The sequence below is a fragment of the Anabrus simplex genome, chromosome 1 (genome assembly GCF_040414725.1).
Source record: "Anabrus simplex isolate iqAnaSimp1 chromosome 1, ASM4041472v1, whole genome shotgun sequence".
Taxonomy (NCBI): Eukaryota; Metazoa; Arthropoda; class Insecta; order Orthoptera; family Tettigoniidae; genus Anabrus; species Anabrus simplex.
Window position 1 is genome coordinate 491,412,352 of NC_090265.1, and position 21,222 is coordinate 491,433,573.

The 21,222-nt window shown below is 35.1% G+C and overlaps 1 protein-coding gene across 1 annotated transcript in view; it reads right to left on the reverse strand.

Moving 5' to 3' along the window:
- Positions 1 to 11,124: 11,124 nt before the first annotated feature.
- Positions 11,125 to 21,222, reverse strand: part of LOC136874474 (anoctamin-5-like) — a 190,700-nt gene continuing 180,602 nt past the window's right edge. The window contains exons 18-20 of the mRNA XM_067148135.2: positions 13,228 to 13,333; positions 12,929 to 13,110; positions 11,125 to 11,433 (exon numbers count right to left, since the gene is read on the reverse strand). Of these exons, the coding sequence (XP_067004236.2) occupies positions 11,125 to 11,433; positions 12,929 to 13,110; positions 13,228 to 13,333 (597 nt within the window). The remainder of the gene's footprint in view (positions 11,434 to 12,928; positions 13,111 to 13,227; positions 13,334 to 21,222) is intronic.

Consider the following 21,222-nt stretch of genomic DNA (forward strand, 5'->3'; position numbering starts at 1 on the left):
CGCCCCAGGTGGTGGATAGGGAGTCCTAACCGCCTGCCAGCGGACTTGAGGGAAATAAAATACCTCTCGTGGACCAAACACGCTACCCCCTGTGAGTGGGGGCCGCAGATGAAGAATAAACCTATGGTATCCCCTGCCTGTTGTGAGAGGCAACTAAAAGGGGCAACCAAGGGATGATTGTATTAGAACCATGAAACTACTTTTAATTAGTAGCATCTTGCGGGGAACACCATGAGTTGCCTTTACTTGTGAGTAGTACCACTATATTAGGTACACCAGAGGTTTGTGATTAGTAGCAGCAGAGAGTGGTTCACTGTGGGTTTCCAGAACCCGTGATTAGTATCTTTGTGAGAAACACCACGGGTCTGGGCGTTGCCTGTGATTAGTACCACTATATGAGAGACATCGTGGGTCTGCGTTGCCTGTGATTAGTACCCACTATATGAGGAACACCACGGGAATGCCGGCGTCCGTGATTAGTGCACGTAGGTGAGGAACACCATCGGTTTGCATTGCCTATGAGTGGTGCCATTATATGAGAAACACCATAGGTCTGCGTTACCTGTGCAACGTACAATACTTGTGAGCAGTACCACCATGTGTGGAATACCATGAGTCTATGCTACTTTTGATTAGTACCCCAGCATGACAAATACCATGGTTCTACTTTACTAGCAATACCTATCATTATGAGGGGCTGTTAACCTGGATTTTGGACCCCTTTAGACAACAAGCATCCTCGATTCAGGATTGTGCTTTAGAAGTGGTCCCTTGGTCAGTAATACTATTTTTTATGATAGTTTTTGGGTCGGATCCACTGATTGTTTTAAATTCATATCCATCCATTCATTCTTCATGACATTTTTTATTTTGGTCAGTACATGATTTTGAACTTTTAATTTTTCATTACATTTTGTACCATTAGGGGCCAATGACCTAGATGTTAGGCCCCTTTAAACAACAAGCAAAAGAAAAAAACTCCATAGAAGAACAAATTGCTCAGTCTTGCCACCCTAAACCTTGAGAATGCCTTTGATTGTGTATAACATGAGCTGATTTGGCTAGCACTTCAACAATGGTGCCAGAATACCTTATCAGTTGGGTGTAGCTGCTTTCTGCAGAATTACAATGTCTGGAAGTTACATCTAAGCTGTTGCAGAAGTAGGCCTATTGTTCAACATCTACCATGGCCTTATCACCACTTCTGTTCATCCTAGTATTTGACAATTTTACTAATAACCCTGCACCGATTGATAACTTTAACTCTTCTATACACTGATGATGATATGCTGGTCACTGAAAACAATGTTGATCTCCAATGCTAAACCCAAAGGTGGAACAAATGATAAGCCTGTGAAGTGTCTAAAGTAAAAACAAATAAGAGGTATGTGACAACAGACAAGAAATTGGAGTGATCCTAGCTGATGGTGAAGACATGCTGCAAGTGAAGTTAAAACATCTTGTATTACAACTGTTGGGAAGTTCAACTCCATAGCTAACTGGATAGCATGCCAGTCTCTGGCCCAAGACGTCCTGGATTTGATTCCTGGCTGGGTAAAGGATTTTAACCTTCATTTGTCAATTCCTCTGGCTTGGGGATTTTGTGTGTGTGTGGGAGGGGATATCTTCAACATTATATTTTTCCTAGGTGTGTCCATATGTGTCAATTTGAAAGACCTGCTCTAGACCTCTCTAGAGGCCACATGCTATAATTATTATAACTGATGATAATGAGATGTCAATCAGAATTCAAGGGCAAGTACTGTAACTTATTCTGTATTTAATCAGTAACTATTATGATTATATTACTGTGATGAAAATAACCCTTCAAGATGGCAAAGATTTTAAGATATTTACCAGTGTCAAGAGTTTGAATAGAATAAAACAAGAAAGAGATCATATTTTTTTGTTTGTGCAGATCAGTTAGATTTTACGATACTAAGTAGTTTGAATGACATAACCTAGAGCTGGGTTCTCTATACTTTATGATACCTTGATGCCCTCAACAGATAGATTTGCAAAGATTGTCAAACTAACCTAAACCAAAGTAAATTTGTGCAGAAATTGCACCTTCACAAATAGAGTTGCACATCCGTAATATTCAAATTTAAGGAATTATCTTTTATATCTATCACATATTCCATATTTTACAGAAGAATTACTTATTTTTTATTAATTTTTAATAGTTCATAACAGAACCTATCTAGTGAGTGAGTCTTATGTTCTTTCAAGGCCATCAAATTCATTCAGAAGCTAAAAGCAACCAACATGTATTTTTTTACTGTCTCTTTACTCATTCTCTCCATCTTCCCACAATGACTCCAGACAAGTGTAAGGTGTGTTAATGATTTTGATTAGCTTAGTTTATCTTACTTTACTAATTTCTGACTTGTTTCTTAAATGACACATGACCAATGAAGCATAGAATAGAATATATTACACTTGTCAATACTCAGGTGAGAAAGCTGACAAGAGTGAAATACTATTTATATGTGTAGGAAACAGACAAAGAGTAGTAACTTACCATGCAAGCATGCAAGGTGAAAGAAAAACATGGGTCCAAGTGTTTGGCTGCAGCCTCCGTCACTGGAGGACAAAATAAGGATGGTGGCTATCATTGTTGAGAAGTAGATGTTGCTGTGAGGGAAGGAGTCACCTATCTAGTGAGTGAGTCTTCTGTCCTTTCAAGACCATCGAATTCTTCCAGCACCTCAAATCAACTGTCATTAATTTTCTTCCTGACATTTTACTTATCCTTTCAATCATATGATTACATTTTACAGTGATATAGGACACATGTAGACCTTTTTTAACATTTAACTCACTTGTCAGCATTTGCATTTGCATTTGCATGTAATAAAAGTGCAAAGAATCCACACACATTAAGTACTATGCTTCATATTAATGACTCGCACACTTCAATAAATCAGTATGAGATATTAATATCAATAGTATGCATATGTAAGTCAGTTTATAAATGGAAACAATATATGTATAGGCCTATCATAGAATTTTATGGATGTTCAGAGTAAGTTATTCCTGAACTGAATAGAGAGAGTAGTAATGTAAGAAAACTTGAATTTCTTTTTTTAAAGATACAATATATTGTGATATTTTAAATAGAATTTGCCACAAGATTATACAGTATATTAATACACCTGAATGGAATGCTCCCTTTTTACACATCATAGTGGTTGCAGTAGGGGCTGTATAATCGAAGCAGTAAAGGTGTGCACAGTTCCTTTGAAAGGATGTGGGTTTGATTTCCTATTGGGAGGGGAAAAAATTAGAAACAAGATTTCTGCTTCTGGAGTGACACAAGGTTTACTTAGCCTACAAGAACTAGTTTAATTCCTGGGGGTAAAGGCAGAAGGCATAGAAATAACCACTCTTTCCCACTAAGTATCATGGTTAGAGATAGTGGAAGCCTTCCACTTCTCCAAAGGCCTTCATTGACTGCGCTCAGATGGGTTTAGTATTGAGGTAGCAATACTAATACATTGATCATTCCTTTACCTAGCGAAGCAGTTGTGAATTTTTCAATTAGTCTGGATGTTGTCTTCATTGATCATGATTCATTTGACTAATAAAAGAAACTCAGGTATCTAAGTACAGAGGATAGCTGTTCAAATAGAAATTTGCATACATCAAATTTGGTATTTCCCTTCATTGTTCTGTTATTTTATGGATAATAAAAATTTGATGTGCAGCAGGTGAATTACCCCACAATATGATACAATGGTAATTAGATATTTACAGTGTGTAAAATCAATACTAAGAAGAGTTGACTAGCTGTTTGAATGTCATATTATTCTTCCTGCATAACAGTTGAAGCATCTCTTTGCAAGCTCAGCAGTATGGAAATTTCAGTATTATTGCAACTGTGAAGTCACACATTAATAAAACATTTTGAACCTAGATAATTCATGTCCACTAGAAAGTAATTCTTCATCTCATGTGTTACACCAAGTGATGGAGAGCAAAACTAGTGATCAACTCCAGTAAACCAAACAGGTAGCAGTTACTAATGATTTATAGACATTAAACAGTATTATAGAGCACTCTATAACAGGTATTTTCAACTACTGTATGCTAAATCTGTATAAATTCTTTAAATACAAATCAGTCACACAGGAGATGAATTCAGATTTTCTCTGAGAACATTAACATTCAGGGATTTTCTAAGTATGGTGGTGGCTGTAATTCATTGAAGTAGTTATACTATAAAGATTACCAAGTCTAATGGGAACTTCCTTCATCCATCCTGTATAATAGAGGGCAATTCAAAATGATGGACCTGATTTCATAAATTTATTCTGTGAAATCTAATAAACATATCACAACGTGAGATCTGTGCTAAGAACGGTAAACTCTCAAAGTTTTTTTCAGTCATATCACAAGTGTTCTATGTGAGCACCTCGCATAACATGACATACATCAAGCCGATAATCTATCTCCTGCCAAACCTTGTGTAGTGTGTCGCGGTCAATCTCTGCGATGGCTGCTGTGATGCGGACACGAAGGTCGTCCAATGTTAGTGGAAGATCCTTAAGTTGTGCCTATTCACAGTCCCGGAAAGGTGAAAAGTTGCTTCATCACTGAAAATTACCCTTTCGGAGAACCCATCCTCTTCCATTAATGCGAGAAAATCAGCACAGAAGGACGCTCGAGCAGCATAATCAGTGTCTTTTAAGGCCTCCACCAGTTACAAGTGGTAGGGTTTCATTCGTAAACGTTTCTGCAGAATGCGACAAACAGTTGTCCGTGGAAGTTCAAGTTGCCTTGCTGCCCAGTAGGTAGACTTCTGCCATACAGTAGAGACAATATGTGACACTTCCGGATTTAGCTTTGTTAAAATGGGAGACAATTCATAAGTGGCGCTCCTAGTGGTGTGACCTGGAAATTTGTGCTAAATTCAAATATCAATGGAAATGTATATATGGAAATGGATAAAGAAATTACGTCTAGAAAGAAAGTGTAACTAAAATATTAACTTCAGAGTTGCTAAAGCAATTCTGGATAAATGAATGAAGAATTATTTAACAGGTTATTATTTAAAGAATGAAAGACATTAAAGAAAGACATATAATCACGATGTGAAATGGACTGCTGTGAAAGGGCTTGATCTTTCATTTATGAATTACATTTTTAGTTTTAGCATACCTGCCTGAACCTTCATGGCTAGATTTGTCTTTTTTCTCATTTAAAAGCATTGTATCATCACATTAGGACACTTGTCAATAAAAATATTGGTACATTCCTTACACACATGATTCAATGAATTTACATTTAAGAGCTGGACAATTTTCCTTTTAACTTTAAGCCTACTAAATTTAGCTGCAAAAACATTCAAAATTTCCCTATAAGCAATACTTGCCATTACATTAGGGTAAAGCAAATTTGCATCATCATATTGTTTCAACAAAATATGTACATTTCTTAAATCACTCATATTTTCTTCAGTGCTTGACAACGCATTACGGCATTCCCAATGGGGTAACTTGGAATGCAACCAGCCACACACATATGCATATGCATTTTCCTGAATTAAATCAAAACCCACAGATCACACCTACAACAACACATCGGTATAGAAGGTTAACTGCTGCACTAATACAATAAAATAAGCTTATTGGGTCACGCAGGTCAGAAGTTTAGGAAGTACTATAAAAATATCTTTGTAACTGGAAGAATATATATGCAAACACAGTATTTACTTACATTTTCTTGTCACGAGTGAAACAGAAGAAAGACCGTGAATCCTTCTGCACTTCACAGTTATTGCAGCCAAACACAGCACATATCTTTCCACTCATATTGACAGGAAATATAAAGGAATGACACACGCTACTGTTTACTTATGTCAACTTAATGCAAACGCATAAATAACGCCAAAAACTTCACAAACAAATACACGTGCTCTTATGACAGAATCAGTAACTCCAGGTCACTCCACTAGACAGAGCTCTAATCGCTGTCCCTCGATATCTCGCAGAGGGTTGCGTATTGTCTCTACTGTATTTGCTTCTGCGGACTCAGCACGAAACTGGCGTGAACGCATTCCACTGTCTCTTCTCCGGTCGAAGGACGGTCAGTCGACTTCCGCTTACAGATGCAGCCCGTGTCTCTGAATTTTGCATACCACACATGAATGGCTTTTCCAGTAGGTGAGTCTCTTCCATACCTGGTACGGAAATGCCGTACGACTTCTGCTCTCCAGCCGCAGCCATTTTCTTTACTCGCTTCCTGCACGCTCTTAACGGCTGAAAATGAAACTTCATGGGATGAAATCTAAATTGAACTAAACTTTGAGAGTTTGCCTTTCTTTACACATATCTCACAGCATATGTTCATTAGATTTCATAGAGTAAATTTATGAATTTGGGTCCATTATTTTGAATTGCCCTGTATGTACTTTTCTACTTTTGGTAAAAGAGGAGGGACTATTAAATAATAAAAACATTCAGCACATTATAAATTGTTTATGGTGAAAAATGATCATCAGTTTTGAACATCATTAAAAATCTACCAGAGTACTCAAAGAGATCTTAAGTAAATTTCATCATCTTATAACGAAAGATATGTCAACACAATAGAAACCTATCGTGAACATGCTTCAAAGAAACAATTTCTGCCAATCTTAAATTACCAGTTCACTTCTTAACTGTATGGTGAAAAACTGGTCGACAGGGCATCATTGAAAGTTAGTTGATCTAATGCAGTGGTCTCAAACTCAAACTATTTCAAAGGCCATTTGCAGATTTTGTAGGTTCTTGGGGAGAGGGGTTGCATGCATAATTAATCAAATGAAAACAAATGAGTGTCACTTGGGTCATTCTTGAAAACAATTGTTCACATGAATATGTTGTTCTGAATATAGACATAACTTGTGTATCTTGCTTGTGAGAATGTATTTTGGAAACAAACTGGTAGAATTCTGTAAGACTGCACATGTGGATTTTATCCTTTTGCCAAGTTCAAGTTTTTAAGGTGAATCAACACCATAGGAAAATGGAGACATGAATATATTTAAAATATTTTTAATATCCTGAAGCATTCAAGCCACTGGTTAAAATATTCTTTAACATAGTCATTTCTGCACAAACATTACATTGACTAAATAGTTATATTGAAAAAATGTTAGTCAATTTTTATTATACACTAAAATAATTATAAAATGTTGAGAAAAATAGTAATACAGATTCTGAGGGACTCTTTACAAATCATTCATTTCTAACCTGAGAACTTTATTAACATTGATCCTATCACCCCCACCCCCCTCACACATGGAAAAAAGAAAACAATAACAACATTAAAAACATTATAAATTTCCACTTTTTGATGTTTTTACATTCTACTGAAATTGTAACCTGATTGTATTTCCGGATCCAAATGGTCACCCTAATGGAAGGATGGACGATTTATTATTTCTTTAATAAATCTCTCTCTCTCTGGTGTGTTACTTTTTAAAATAAAGTTAAACATGTTTTGTTTTCAATTTCTGTTTGGCTTTTGTGATCAAGTATTTTCAAAAATTTTGTGATGTTGTTGCTTGGCTGGGGGCAAGCATCTGCCACATATGAGAAACTGCGTGTTATTGCAGTGAAGGATAACATTGTATGCAGTGTATGAGTTGCAGGGAGTGCCCATGTGAAGTGAATTAACCATTTAAGATTAAAATCCCTGATCCGGCTGGGAGTCAAATCCAGGGCTCTCTGAACCGAAGGCCACTCCAAGGAGCCAGACTGTGATAAATGATGAGCGTACTCGAGCCACAAATCATTATCTGTCAGACCATATGCAGCCTTTGCACTGTGAGTTTGAAACTGCTAATCTATTATATGAATTGGATGATTTGGTTGACTGCATACTACTCTGAAAGGGAGAGACTGCTAGATATTATCAACTAGGGAAGAGATCTAGTAACTCTTAAGATGAGAGATGTTTGTATGTCTAATAAAGATAAAAATGCAATGTTATATACTACACATTACTTTTACAATAGCATTAAGTTATTTATTTACTACAATTTGAAAGGCTGATAAATAATAAGAAATAAGGACTACAATTATTCACATTTTAATTGAATTTGCACTATTTATTGTAATTTCATGATTATTTTTGCAATTACCAAAATAATTCTCATTTGAAAATGGTATTTTTGGCTTCCAATGCCTCAGAGTACAAAATATTACTTGGGGTGTGTGAGAAAAACTGCCTACTAAAACCATTTCTATGGGGCAAGAAAGATTGTTTTCAATGTTAGCATACCTTAAGAGCTACAATATTAGTTAAGATAATTTTTCATTATTACTGAACTGGAAAATGAAACAAGAATGGCTCCAGAAAGAGTGGAAATGCTTCTTTTCCTGGAGAGAGCCTTTAGTGAAATAAAGAAAAACCACTTAATGTATTTAAACACAACTTGATGTGATGTTTGGAATATTTTATTAGCATAATTTAACTACATTTTCTCACTTTCCAAGAATATCCATGCTGTAGAAAAATTAAAATTTTATAATGTTGTATGAATTATATTAATTTGTTTTGCACTGAATTTTCAGTTTTAATTTCTAAAATTGTAGACTTCAATGTTAAAGTATACAACAGGCATCAATATTAAGAATTGAGAAATTGAGTTATCAACCCTATCTAGGTTAACATTATTTTATATCTGTGCAAATCATATATAGAGAGATAGGAACAAGAAAAGGAAAACATAATAGTAGGAACATAATGACAGGCCAGTGTGGGAAGAGGTAGCACCAGACAGGTAAGACAAGGATAAACATGAAAACATGAAAGGACAAGGACAATCTCCACATTTTCAAGTACTGACATCTTCAAATAGATAGGCTCCCTCCTCATTAATTAATCAATTGCTACTGATCTGCATTTAGGGCAGTCGCCCAGGTGGCAGATTCCCTATCTGTTGTTTTCCTAGCCTTTTCTTAAATGATAGCAAAGAAATTGGAAATTTATTGAACATCTCCCTTGGTAAGTTATTCCAATCCCTAACTCCCCTTCCTATAAACAAATATTTGTCCCAATTTAATTTGTCCTCTTGAATTCCAACTTTATCTTTATACTGTGATTTTTTCCTACCTTTTTTTTTCTTTTTTTTTTTTTTTTGCTTTACGTCGCACTGATACAGATATGTCTTATGGCGACGATGGGATAGGAAAGGCCTAGGAAGTGGAAGGAAGCGGCCGTGGCCTTAATTAAGGTACAGCCCCGGCATTTGCCTGGTGTGAAAATGGGAAACCACGGAAAACCATCTTCAGGGCTGCCGACAGTGGGGCTCGAACCCACTATCTTCCGATTACTGGATACTGGCCTCAGTTAAGCGACTGCAGCTATCGAGCTCGGTCCTACTTTTAAAGACATCACTCAAACTTATTCATCTAGTAAAGCCAATCCATGCCATCTCTCCACTGACAGCTCAGAACATACCACTTATTAAAAAGTTACAAATAGTTTATTAATATCCACCTATTCAATACAATACAATCCATATAATTAGGATACCTACAATTATTACATATTGTTTAATGTGGGACATGTTACACTTGACATGGCAAGCATCTTCAGCCATTAAATACTATAAGTTAGGTCAGGGCCATGAGTCAGATGTTATATATAAGACTATCTCTTAAAATTGAATAATTTATAATAATATTGTAATTAATGGTCATTAGTTCTCCAAAGTGGTGGAAGTTATGCTAATTTTAAATTAAGTCATAAAACTTTAATAAGATAGTTGTTTTGTTGACTTCATATGTAACAGAGAGAAAAAGTTTTTACAGTGTCAAAAATTATGTAAAGATTGATTCTTTGATTTTTATCTCTGTTACATATGAAGTCAACAAAACAACTGCCAGTATCTTATGAAAGTTTTATGACTTAATTTAAAATTAGCATAACTTCCACTGCTTTGGAGAACTAATGACCATTAATTACAATATTATTATAAATCAGATTTTAAGAGATATCTTATATATAACATCTGACTCATGGCCCTAACCTAACTTATAGTATTTAATGGCTGAAGATGCTTGCCATGTCAAGTGAAACATGTCCTACATTAAACAATATGAATAATTGTATCCTAATGATATGGATTGTATTGTATTGAACAGGTGGATATTAATAAACTATTTGTAACTTTTTAATACACTAAGCTTCAGTACGATCACAATAATGAGATTAATTACTTGTAACATACCACTTAGTCGAGCAGCTCGTATCCTTTCTCCCAAGTCTTCCCAGCCCAAACTTTGCAATATTTTTATAATGCTACTCTTTTGTCGGATATCAGCCAGAACAAATCGAGCTGCTTTTCTTTGGATATTTCTAGTTCTTGAATCAAGTAATTCTGATGAGGGAATCCCTGTTCTTCTATGTCCATTTCTTTTTAGCACCAAACAGGCTCATTTCTGCTTCCCAGCTTCATCAGGAGGGGCTGAGAAGAGATGGATGAAGAACAAGGACTGATAAGGAAAGAGCCTATCATTTTGAAGACAGTGTTATTTAAAAATGTGGAGTTTCTCCTTGTCTCATCTTTCTGTCGCTCCCTCTTCCTACATTGACCTGTCATTATTTTATTTGTTCTATTATGTTTACCTTTTCTTGTTCTTATCTCTCTATATATGACTTTATTTTATATCCATTATTTGTCTAAAAAAACAGTCAACAATTTAGCAAACAGGATGAAATTACAACAGCACTTCAAACATAATAGATGATGTTACAGAATTAATCATCGTAATTTCTTCAAGGCCTATGAAGTATTTACTGTAAGTCACATGAAGGAAGTAAGAATTGATCACAAAATTATGAATTCAGTACCAACGATATTGGATATCAAAGGCATTTCAACTGTTCCTATTAATAATAACTATATTTTTATATGTACAATGGCACAAAGTATCTTACAGGTAATATTGTTTGGTTCCTTCTGTGTTTAATTTTGGAAGTTCTTGTTTTTGAATACTGCACTTTAAATGAAAAGTTTGGAATGATACTCTCCAAAAATATCCACAAGAGAGGGATATAGTTATGTTAGAGAGATCATTACCAAGCCATTTTAACTGAATTCCCTCCATTCGGTGGATTTAGTATATATCATGGTTCTTCCTCTAAAACACTAGAACTCTTCACTTTTCTTAATCGGGTACTATTCAAATCTAGGCTATCTGACACCTTACTCAGTCTTCTACCCCACCACCCTCGTGATATAGTCCCTTTTTCACTGTCTCGCAGGAAGGCAATAGGGTCTCCATCTCCTTGGTGATTTTCTCTTTGCTGTTTCAAACCATCAGCATATTTAGCTTCATTTTCAAGTAGTTTCTCTCTTTGGATTTGAGTCTTCACTTCACTAGGAATGTCAGGAATGGCATATGCCATAATACCAGTCAGTGCAAATACAATATGCTGAAACCAAATGATTGTATCATTAAATTATATCAGTACATGAAAATTTATATGCTATTCAAAAACCTTAAACAGCATGTAAAATAGTCATTAAAGTTAGTCAGACTATTTATGCTTTTTGCTGCAAATGCTTTAAATATTCAGATTCAACAATAAAGCAAAGCATTTGCATTCTGGAACTCAAAATATTCATGGATTGCATGAAGCTAAGAAATGAGCACTCCAGTTAATGATTCAGTTACTTAAAAGAAAAAACAAACACATATTGTTTCAGTCTCTCAGGACCATGATTAACATTTGTCAGCCTTTCTGGATTTCCAGTACTCCTTCATTTTGATGGAGAATGGTTCTTCAGACCACTTTGTGCCAGGTATTGTCTCAATCTTTCTGGAAAATCCTTTATTTCATGAATCCAAGTCCTGAACTTACTTCTTTCTTGAACCAGGGTCTTAGTGATACCAAGTGAACCTCGTTTACTGCAGTTTCCCATGGAGTGTCCGGCTCCATGGCTAAATGATTAGCATGGAGGCCTTTGGTCACAGGGGTCCCGGGTTCGATTCCTGGCAGGGTTGGGAATTTTAAACATAATTGGTTACTGTAATTTTGCTGGCACGGAGGACTCTACTGGGTATGAGGGCTGGTTTGTGGTTCACTCAGCTTATGTATTAAGAACCTATCTGATGTTGAAACAGCAACCCAGATCTTGAAAGCTCAGAATAATGGCTGAGAGGATCTGTTGTGCTGACCACACATCACCTCATAATCTTCAGAGCTTTGGGCTGAGCAGCCACCACTTGGTAGGCCAAGGCCCATCAGGCCACCAGTTTGTTTTTATTTCTTTACATGATAATGCTTTTTTTTATTGCTTTATAAAAGGCCTATGATATTGCCACAAGTACAAGAGTTTGGAAAGGTTTGGTCAGAAAGGGACTGGAATAGAAACATTAAAAAAGATGTAGATGGTATTTTTATATCAAGCAGCTGTGTCACGATACAGGTGTCAGAGGCAGGATGCTTTGAAATTGAAACCAGAAGGAATAAGTTAAAAGAAGTTCACTATATCTTTTTGATATCTAAAGGAGAATTGCTGGGTGGTATTTGATTTGGAGAAAGGATGAGAGGGAAGTACAAGAGCAATTTGATACAGTAAAAACAAAGGAATGCAATGCAGAGAGAGAGGGAGAGAGAGGGTGAGAAAAGTTGTAGAGAACTTCAAGTGAATTAATAAAGAATCCAAGACCAGATATGGTGGTGGTGGGGAAGTACATGGCAATTTATGCAATAACTCTTATGACATATGAAACTGAGACCTTACTGGAGAAAAAGAAGGATGAAAACCAGGTACAGACAGCTGAAGTTTCTGAGGAGGTTGTTACAGGAAACAAGACTCGCAAGAGTGGTAAATGGGACAAATGAAAGAAATAAAGGTGCAAAAAAATGAGCATGTTTCATTTATCGATGAAACAAACACAAAGTATACCGTAATAATACTTACTTCAAAAACTACCACAAAGGCTAGCCTTGCAGCAAATACATGCCAGTACTGTGGACTCAGTTTGTAACGCAATTCTGTAGTAGAATTATGGCTGTAACGGTAGCCTCTGTACTGACATGTTGGTGGAATTTTCTGTGGATCTTCATCTAAGAACTCTGGCGCATAATCTGCCGTGCTGAACTCTAGACATAAACCCAAGAACCAGAGTGAAATTAAATTATGAAAAATGTAAATCCATTAGAGTTTGCATTGGATTGTGAAAAATGCATACTCATCAAAAATGTATTCCAGTAAATTACCTGATAGAGAAGAGTCGATATATCCCTCAAGAGATGACGTGTTTGAATAGCCAATTTTGTAGACCATCCTTGGAATAAAGTCACTTGTATATCCAATAACGAATGCCTGTAACATCAGAACAATAAAGAGGAAGCTCAAAGTAGAACAGATTCTCCAACCCTCAGAATATATTTTAAGAACAAAGATTTATATATTCATCATATCTGTAAATATATTAAACAGTAATTATTATCATACAGAAAATCTGATATTAAGATAAACTCCAAAGTGATTTATCCTGGACAAGGAAGGTTATTTAAACTTCAAATAGAGCATGTATGTAAACTGGGTGGGATTATGATAAAAGAATCCTTCACTGATTTTTACAAGCTGATATTTCTTTACCTAATATGAAAAGAGAGGAAAAGATGTCTTAAACATGGGAATCATATCCTTCTTGACAAAAAAAGTGATCAGCTGAAAATTTATTAAGTCCCCGGTTACAAGCGTGATCAAAATAAAGGATTATAAGAGGATCCAATTTTTTTCTTTATAATGAGGAAATGTATCCACGAACATACTACGCTTTTGTAGCAGGCAGAGAGGTGATACTCTGACGAGCCACATCCCCGGTGGTGGATAGGGGGGTCCTCACCGGTTTGTTGGCGAACTTGACCAAAATAAAATAGCTCTTGTGGACCAAACACACAATAGCATCTCTGGTTAACAACTGTAGTTGTAACTCGGAGCTTCCTTCATACAAGGTTGACTACCTTTGAAAGTCAAACATAGAAGGAAATCTTTTAAGGAGAAATCCACCTCCTGGTAATAGCTAAGGAAGAATGCACTCGGATATGGTGGACAGTCACTTGAAAGATAACTTAGATGAATCAGAGCATCTGAAAATGTACAAGACTGACAGAATATCAAAAAGACTCAAGGCAAGACAGGACAGATAAACAACATAGCAACACATTATAAATTCCATCATACAACCAGGGAAACTCAAAATTTTGACAGACAAAATGAATCACAAAGGGATTCTAATAACTGGAGTTCAAGAAATGAGAAACAATGATGAGGAACAAGATGGAATCACAAGGATATAGGAGCTACAAGGGAATACCAGGAAAAAAAGTAAAGAAGCAATGTCCACAATTTGAATTGGGATTCATGATCAATCTCAAAATAATTGAGTCCATAATAGAATTCAAAGCACAATCTCCCAGGCTCTCAACACTAACTATAAAAGTTACAAATATAATGCACACAATAATAAATTTCCATGCCCCAACTAATGATAAAAATAATAAGAACAAAGAAAAGAAGTGGATGGATGTTGGGAGCTTCTAGATCAGGTGATAACAAACATAAATAAAAATCACAACAAAATTTTAATTGGAAACTTTAATACCCACTTAGGAAGGGAAAAGAGATGTAGAGATGTAATAGGGATGGCCAGCACAAAGAACAAACAGGAATGGCATAAGACTGGTAGAATTCTGCAGAAACCATCACATGATCTCAAAGTCACATACTTCAAGAGAGGACCAAATAAGCTCAAAAAATTGAAATATCCAGACTGGAAAAAAAGGAGAATGGCAACTGGATCATGTTTGTATGGATAAGAATTACCACAGGGAAATCTACAATGTGAAAGTCCTGAGAGGGACAGATACCAAAAATTAAATTCATCCCACTGACAAAGAAAAGATCCCATCCCAAAAGGAAGAGAAGCTCGACCCTCATAAACTGATAAATAAAAATGGATAAGAGGAATGAGTTAGGAATATAAAAAAAAACAGATGATCAAGAGGAAATAATTCCCCAATCAAAACAAATAGCTAAACAAGTAGACCCAAAAAATCCAAGGAAAGATAAAAACCAATGGTGGTACAATAATGTGATGAAACAGTGGAAGATAGACACCAAGCCTGGTTAAGGTATCAGAGTCAAAGCACAGAAGAATCACACTTGGTACTTACAAAACAAAGAAAGATAACACAAAAAGTAATACAGAGGGTTAAACACTAATACCAAAAAGACATACTTCCGATGACAGAAACAAATAGCGAGAAAACAAACTCAAAAGATTACTACAAAACATTTAGCAGGCAGCTACAAAGATATAATCCTCCAACATTAATGTTAATAGATTAAAATAATAAAATGGTCCATATCAATAGAAAAAATACAGAAATTTTAGCAGAAATATTTAACAAATTAACTTACTAAATTGTAAACATCCCCTAGAAGTTCTTCAAATAAATACAGAAACTGCAATTAAAACACCAGCAGAAAACATAAACCCACTCACAATCCATGAAGTTTACAAATCTTTAAAAGAGTTCAAAACTACAAAGCAAGTGGAGAAGATCAAATATTTGCAGAACTTTGGAAATATGCAGCAGAACTATTGAAAATACATTATGTTATCATTATAAAAATCATTACACCAATGCATAGTGAAAATCTGGAACAAAGAAGAACTACCAAAACATTGGATACATCCATGACACAAAAAAGGAGAAAAATCAAATCCAGGCACTATAGAGGAATTTCCCTTTTGAATTGCACAAATAAAGTCATGTCAAGAATTCTGTACAGTTGTTAAAAAGATCAACTGAACTGGAACTAGGAGAATATCAAGGAGGATTTAGGCCCTGGAGAAGCTGCCCAGAACAGATAATCACATTAAAATTAGTAATAGATATCTACAAAAGAAGGCAAAACAACATCATAACCTCTGTAGATTTCAAAAAAGCATGTGATTATATCCACAGATCTTCAATAATGAAGATACTAAGGAATTTTGGACTTCATCCCAAATGAATAAAAATGATAAAATTAACCGTAACAAATACCAAATCCAAAGTATAATTCAGAGAAGAGATATCTGAGCTGTTTACAATTAAAACAGGGTTAAGACAGGGAGATGGTTTATCGCCAATATTTTTCAACTGTGCTCTAGAGTCCCTGACTTTTAACACCACAAAATTAATCATTGGTGCTGTATACATTCCACCAAAGTCTCCTGTCCAAAAATATTTCGAACATTGCAGTGCTGTTGAAAAAATTATGTCAAATCTCGACAACCATCTATTGCTCATTGTTGGTGAGTACAATCTACCACATCTTAATTGGATAGTAAATGAAGAAACATCTCCTGGCCTTATGTCAGTAGGTAACCACACTATGCAGTCCAGTTTAGTTATAGACACTTTTTCTTATCTCTGTTTAAATCAGTTTAATGCTATCCCAAATTTTCTGAATCACTTTCTTGATTTGGTTTTCAGTAACTCCAGCTCCATTGAAGTAAAATCTAGTAATGAAAGCATTGTCCCCCTCGATAGACACCACCCAGCTTTAGAGATTTCTTTACCTATAAATGAGCTATACAATTCCTTGCCTGCTGATAGTTTTTATTTTGACTTTTTAAATGGTGACTAAATGGACTAAATTATAATCTGTCACAGTTCAGCTGGAAGGTAATGTTTCAAAATGTATCAATTGATAAAGCAGTAGAAACCTTCTATTCAGTACTACATTATGGCATGGAACTTTACATCCCTATACGGAATTTTAAGACTCCCAAATTCCCAAAGTGGTTTAATCATAAATTGAAGTCACTGATTATTGAAAAGAAAGCACATAAGCGATACAAAATATCAGGTCTCAATAGTGATTATCAACATTTCTTGAAATTAAGAAATGAATGCAAGTGTGAATCTAAATCTTGCTATACAATGTATGTTTCCAACTGTGAACGAAGTATTACTTCCAATTCACAGAAATTCTGGCAATATCTAAGTTCTAAAAGGTCATGTAATAATATTCCTTCAACAATGCATCTTAATGAAGTTACAGCAGATTCTGGAGAAAATATTGTCAATCTTTTTGTTAACCACTTTTCATCTGTTTATTCTTCTTATCAGAATAGTAGTAGTATGTCATATGATTATCCTTTCTCTGTCAATCTATCAGTTATAAACATTAGTAAGGCAAAAATTTACAACAAACTGATATCTCTGGAATTAAAGAAAACTGTAGGACCTGATGGTGTTTCAACTTACCTGCTCAAGTACTGCTCATTTATTTTATGTGAAGCACTCTTTTATGTGTTCAACTTATCATTAAACCAAGGTGTTTTTCCAGTGGAATGGAAGAAAGGATTTGTTAGTCCAGTTTTCAAAAATGGTGATAAAACTGACATAAAACAATATAGACCAGTTATAATTTCTTCTCATATTTCCAAAATATTTGACTCAATAATTCTTGACAAAATCACACCTCTCTTTAGAAACATCATCATTGATGAGCAGCATGGATTCTTTTCAGGACGGTCAACCTGTAGCAATCTTCTTTTATTCTATCAGTTCTTCTTGGATGCAATAGAGAACCACTCCCAAGTGGACTGCATTTATACAGACTTCTCAAAAGCTTTTGACACTGTCGATCACGATATCTTGCTGCAAAAACTAACGGGCTATGGAATTAATGGGCCTCTCCTCTCATGGTTTGAATCATATCTTAAAAATCGCCTGCAGATTGTTAAAATAAGGAATCATTTTTCTGCGCGTATTATTGTTACCAGTGGAGTTCCTCAAGGGTCTCACCTTGCACCCTTACTTTTTACTCTCTACATAAATGACATTAAAAATATACTTAAGAATTCTAAATTGCTTTTGTTTGATGACGATGCAAAAATTTTTATGCAAATTAATTGTCCACTTGATTGTTTAAAACTTCAAGAAGATTTACATCATCTGGAAAAGTACTGTATTCAAAATGGGTTGAAACTTAATCATGAGAAATTTAAAATAATATCATTTTTTTAAAACAAGAAGAAAATATTATTTCCGTACAAATTTAGTAATAACAACATTCTAACTTCTGTTTCACAAGTTAATGACCTTGGTGTTTTATTCAGTTATAACCTATCATTTAATGAACATATTGAAAATATTTGTAAGAAAGCATTTCAAAGATTGGGTTGCATTAATAGATATTCTGGGGAATTTTCAAACTTAGCTACCTATCGATTGCTGTATGTATCTATGGTACGCCCTATACTAGAATACTGTACACCTGTTTGGAACCCTTCTCATCAGACCTCTATCGATAGATTAGATTCAGTACAACATAAATTTCTTTGTCTATATTCTTTTAGAGCAGGATTCTGATATGATAATGTTGATTATACATCCCTACAACAGTCCTTAAATCTGCATAGCCTGTCACAACGCCGTGAATTATTGGATACACTCTTCATTTTTAAATTGCTTCATTCCTTGGTGAATTGTCCACAACTCCTTGCAAAAATTAACGTACATGTACCAGACAGACGCACAAGGTTCAAAAATTCATTGTCTACAAATTGGCATAGAACGAACTATGCATTCAATGGGCCAATTGAACGAATGTCAAGATCTCTAAACAAAGTGGATATTGATATATTTAACTGCTCATTGTCAAAATTTAGAACTCATTTACATAATCTCCAGAATTGACTATTACTTTCCTGTGCTTACTTGTAATATAACCTGTGTATATATCTGTACATATTTTTTCTACTTATACTCTATTGAACTTTCTTTTTACTGTGTTTTGTCTATACTTCTCTACTGTTATGTAAAATGGTATTTCCGTTAATAAAGTATTATTAGAATACGTGATGGAAAATTAAAATTGGAACCAAGAGAGATCAAATAAACTTAAATTGCTTGGGTTTTGCAGATGACTTAGCATTACTAGCTAATAACATTAAAGAAACCAGAAATCAAATAACAAGTCTACAGAATATAGCACCAAAAAATAAGTCTCCAGATGTCATTCAAAAAGACTGAGATAATGGTAGCAGCTCTACTAGTAATAAACCATATAACAGTAAATAACAGGAAAGAAAAAATAGTGAAACGATTTGAATACCTAGGAGAAATTATTACATACAACTTGGATAAGAAACCTGCATGGCAAGAAAGAACTAATAAAATGATAAAAGCTCAAAAATTAACATGGTCTACATACAATGTAAAATGTCAACCGATCAAAACAAAATTAAAACAGTAGGCCTACAAGACAGTGGTTCAACCAGAGGTGACATACAGAAGCAAAAGTCTTTTTTAAGTTACTCAGAGAAAAATAATTGACAAAATCCTAAAAGTAGAGAGAAGAATAGCTAGAACATGCATAAATATAAAATATCAAAAAGATGGACAATGGTGGATAATGCCAAATGAAATGGTGTACAGAGAGCTGAAGCCCATCACAGATACTATACGAAGAAAAGGATTTCTTTTGGGGGGGTCACATTATGAGGACACCAGAAACCAGATTATCAAGAAAAATTATAGAGAAACTCTGGAATCTGAACCAACAAGTAGGATGGATTAAGGAAATTAGAGAGGATAAGGCAAAACTAAAAATAACTCTGGATGATTTGCTAAACAAAACAGAAAATTTAAGGAAACTGAAAAACATAAAGATAAGATTTAAACCAAAAATAGACAAATGATATGCAATGAAAAGGGTATTTACAGATGAGGAAAGACAGAAAAGATCAGAACGAATGAAAAGCTACTGGGCAATTCGGAAAGAAAACTTATCGAAGAAGATGACCAGAAAATGCTTGACTATAATGGTCTAATGAGACTGTAAAATCAGGAGAAGAAGAAATGGAAATGCACACCGTAATGAAAGTGTTATTAACCACTGGTTTGTTATTGTTGCCCTTCATCTTGTTTGTATTTCTATAAGTTAACATATCTCCTCAGTCTAGAATCAAATATTACACAATGTTATGAACCGTGAATAAATGTTATTCAAAGAGGACTTATTCTCACATCTTTGACAAGTACCTATTATATTTTCTCAAGATGACCAAATAAGCTGAAAGGCTATTTCAATTATTCTCCTATTGTCTATTGATACTAAACCCTTACTGCACCTTGATATATACCACACCTGTTATATTTATAAGATATATATTGTTATTTTTTTAGATTACAAACAATAAGCTGGCTTTTAGAATCTATAGAATCTATAAAAACCCATACAAAAGAAAACTGCAGCTGTGACTTCCACCCTTCACATGATGTTCATAATGTTGAGAAAAACAAGTTAGTATCAAAGTGGCTGTTTTTTTAATCATCTCAGTTAAATTACAAAGAATTACAGTATATTATTCCACCAGGAAGTAATTGCATTTTATTGGCATTTTATCCAACCTGCATATCTCTGTTAAAGATGTTCTAATTAGCTTCAGTAGTGTGTCTCTGTTCACCTGGGTTCCAAGAATGGACACCTTGTCCCTGTTGGATAAGATCTTTCCTGCTGACATTGTTAATCTGTTTCACCTTGTCCTCACCACCACATATTTCAGTTTTCATGGTGCAACATATAAACAGTTACATAATATTAGCTTCATATCCATATTGACAATGCTGAATTATACAATTATGAGTCTTTATTCAATCCTCCTATTCAATACACAATTCAAACTTCTGTGAAGGTGTCAAATATTCATGTCAAATGTTAAAAAATCATACATGTTTCAACCCTTTTTTATGGGCCATCTTTAGTATATTTTTAGCTTAAAAATACAAATGTTTCACTTAAGATTGTACCTAACTAAAAGTTTTGGGTCCCCCATAAGTCCAACCACTCGCCCATGTTGTGAGGGATGGGCAACGGTACGAAGTAGGGGATAGCCTGTAAGGTTGAAGTACAGCGGGGACCTTATGTGCCCCAGGACCGCTACGCGCTATGGTAGCTGTGAAGGCCTTACAGGAACCCTGAAAAGTAATGGCTAACAGGGCTTTGTAAAGTCCTTAATGGCAACTGAGGTGGAGAATGAGACCTTTGGTACGGCGAAGTTCGCGGAGGAGGCAACCCTTCCTCTTGGGGTAAAATAAAGTGGAAAACCACTGCCTTGTGGTGAAGAAGGATTTTCAAAGACTAAGGGAGACTACCCCAACAGAAAACAGCAGGCTTGGAGGCGTAGGTGGCAGCCCCAC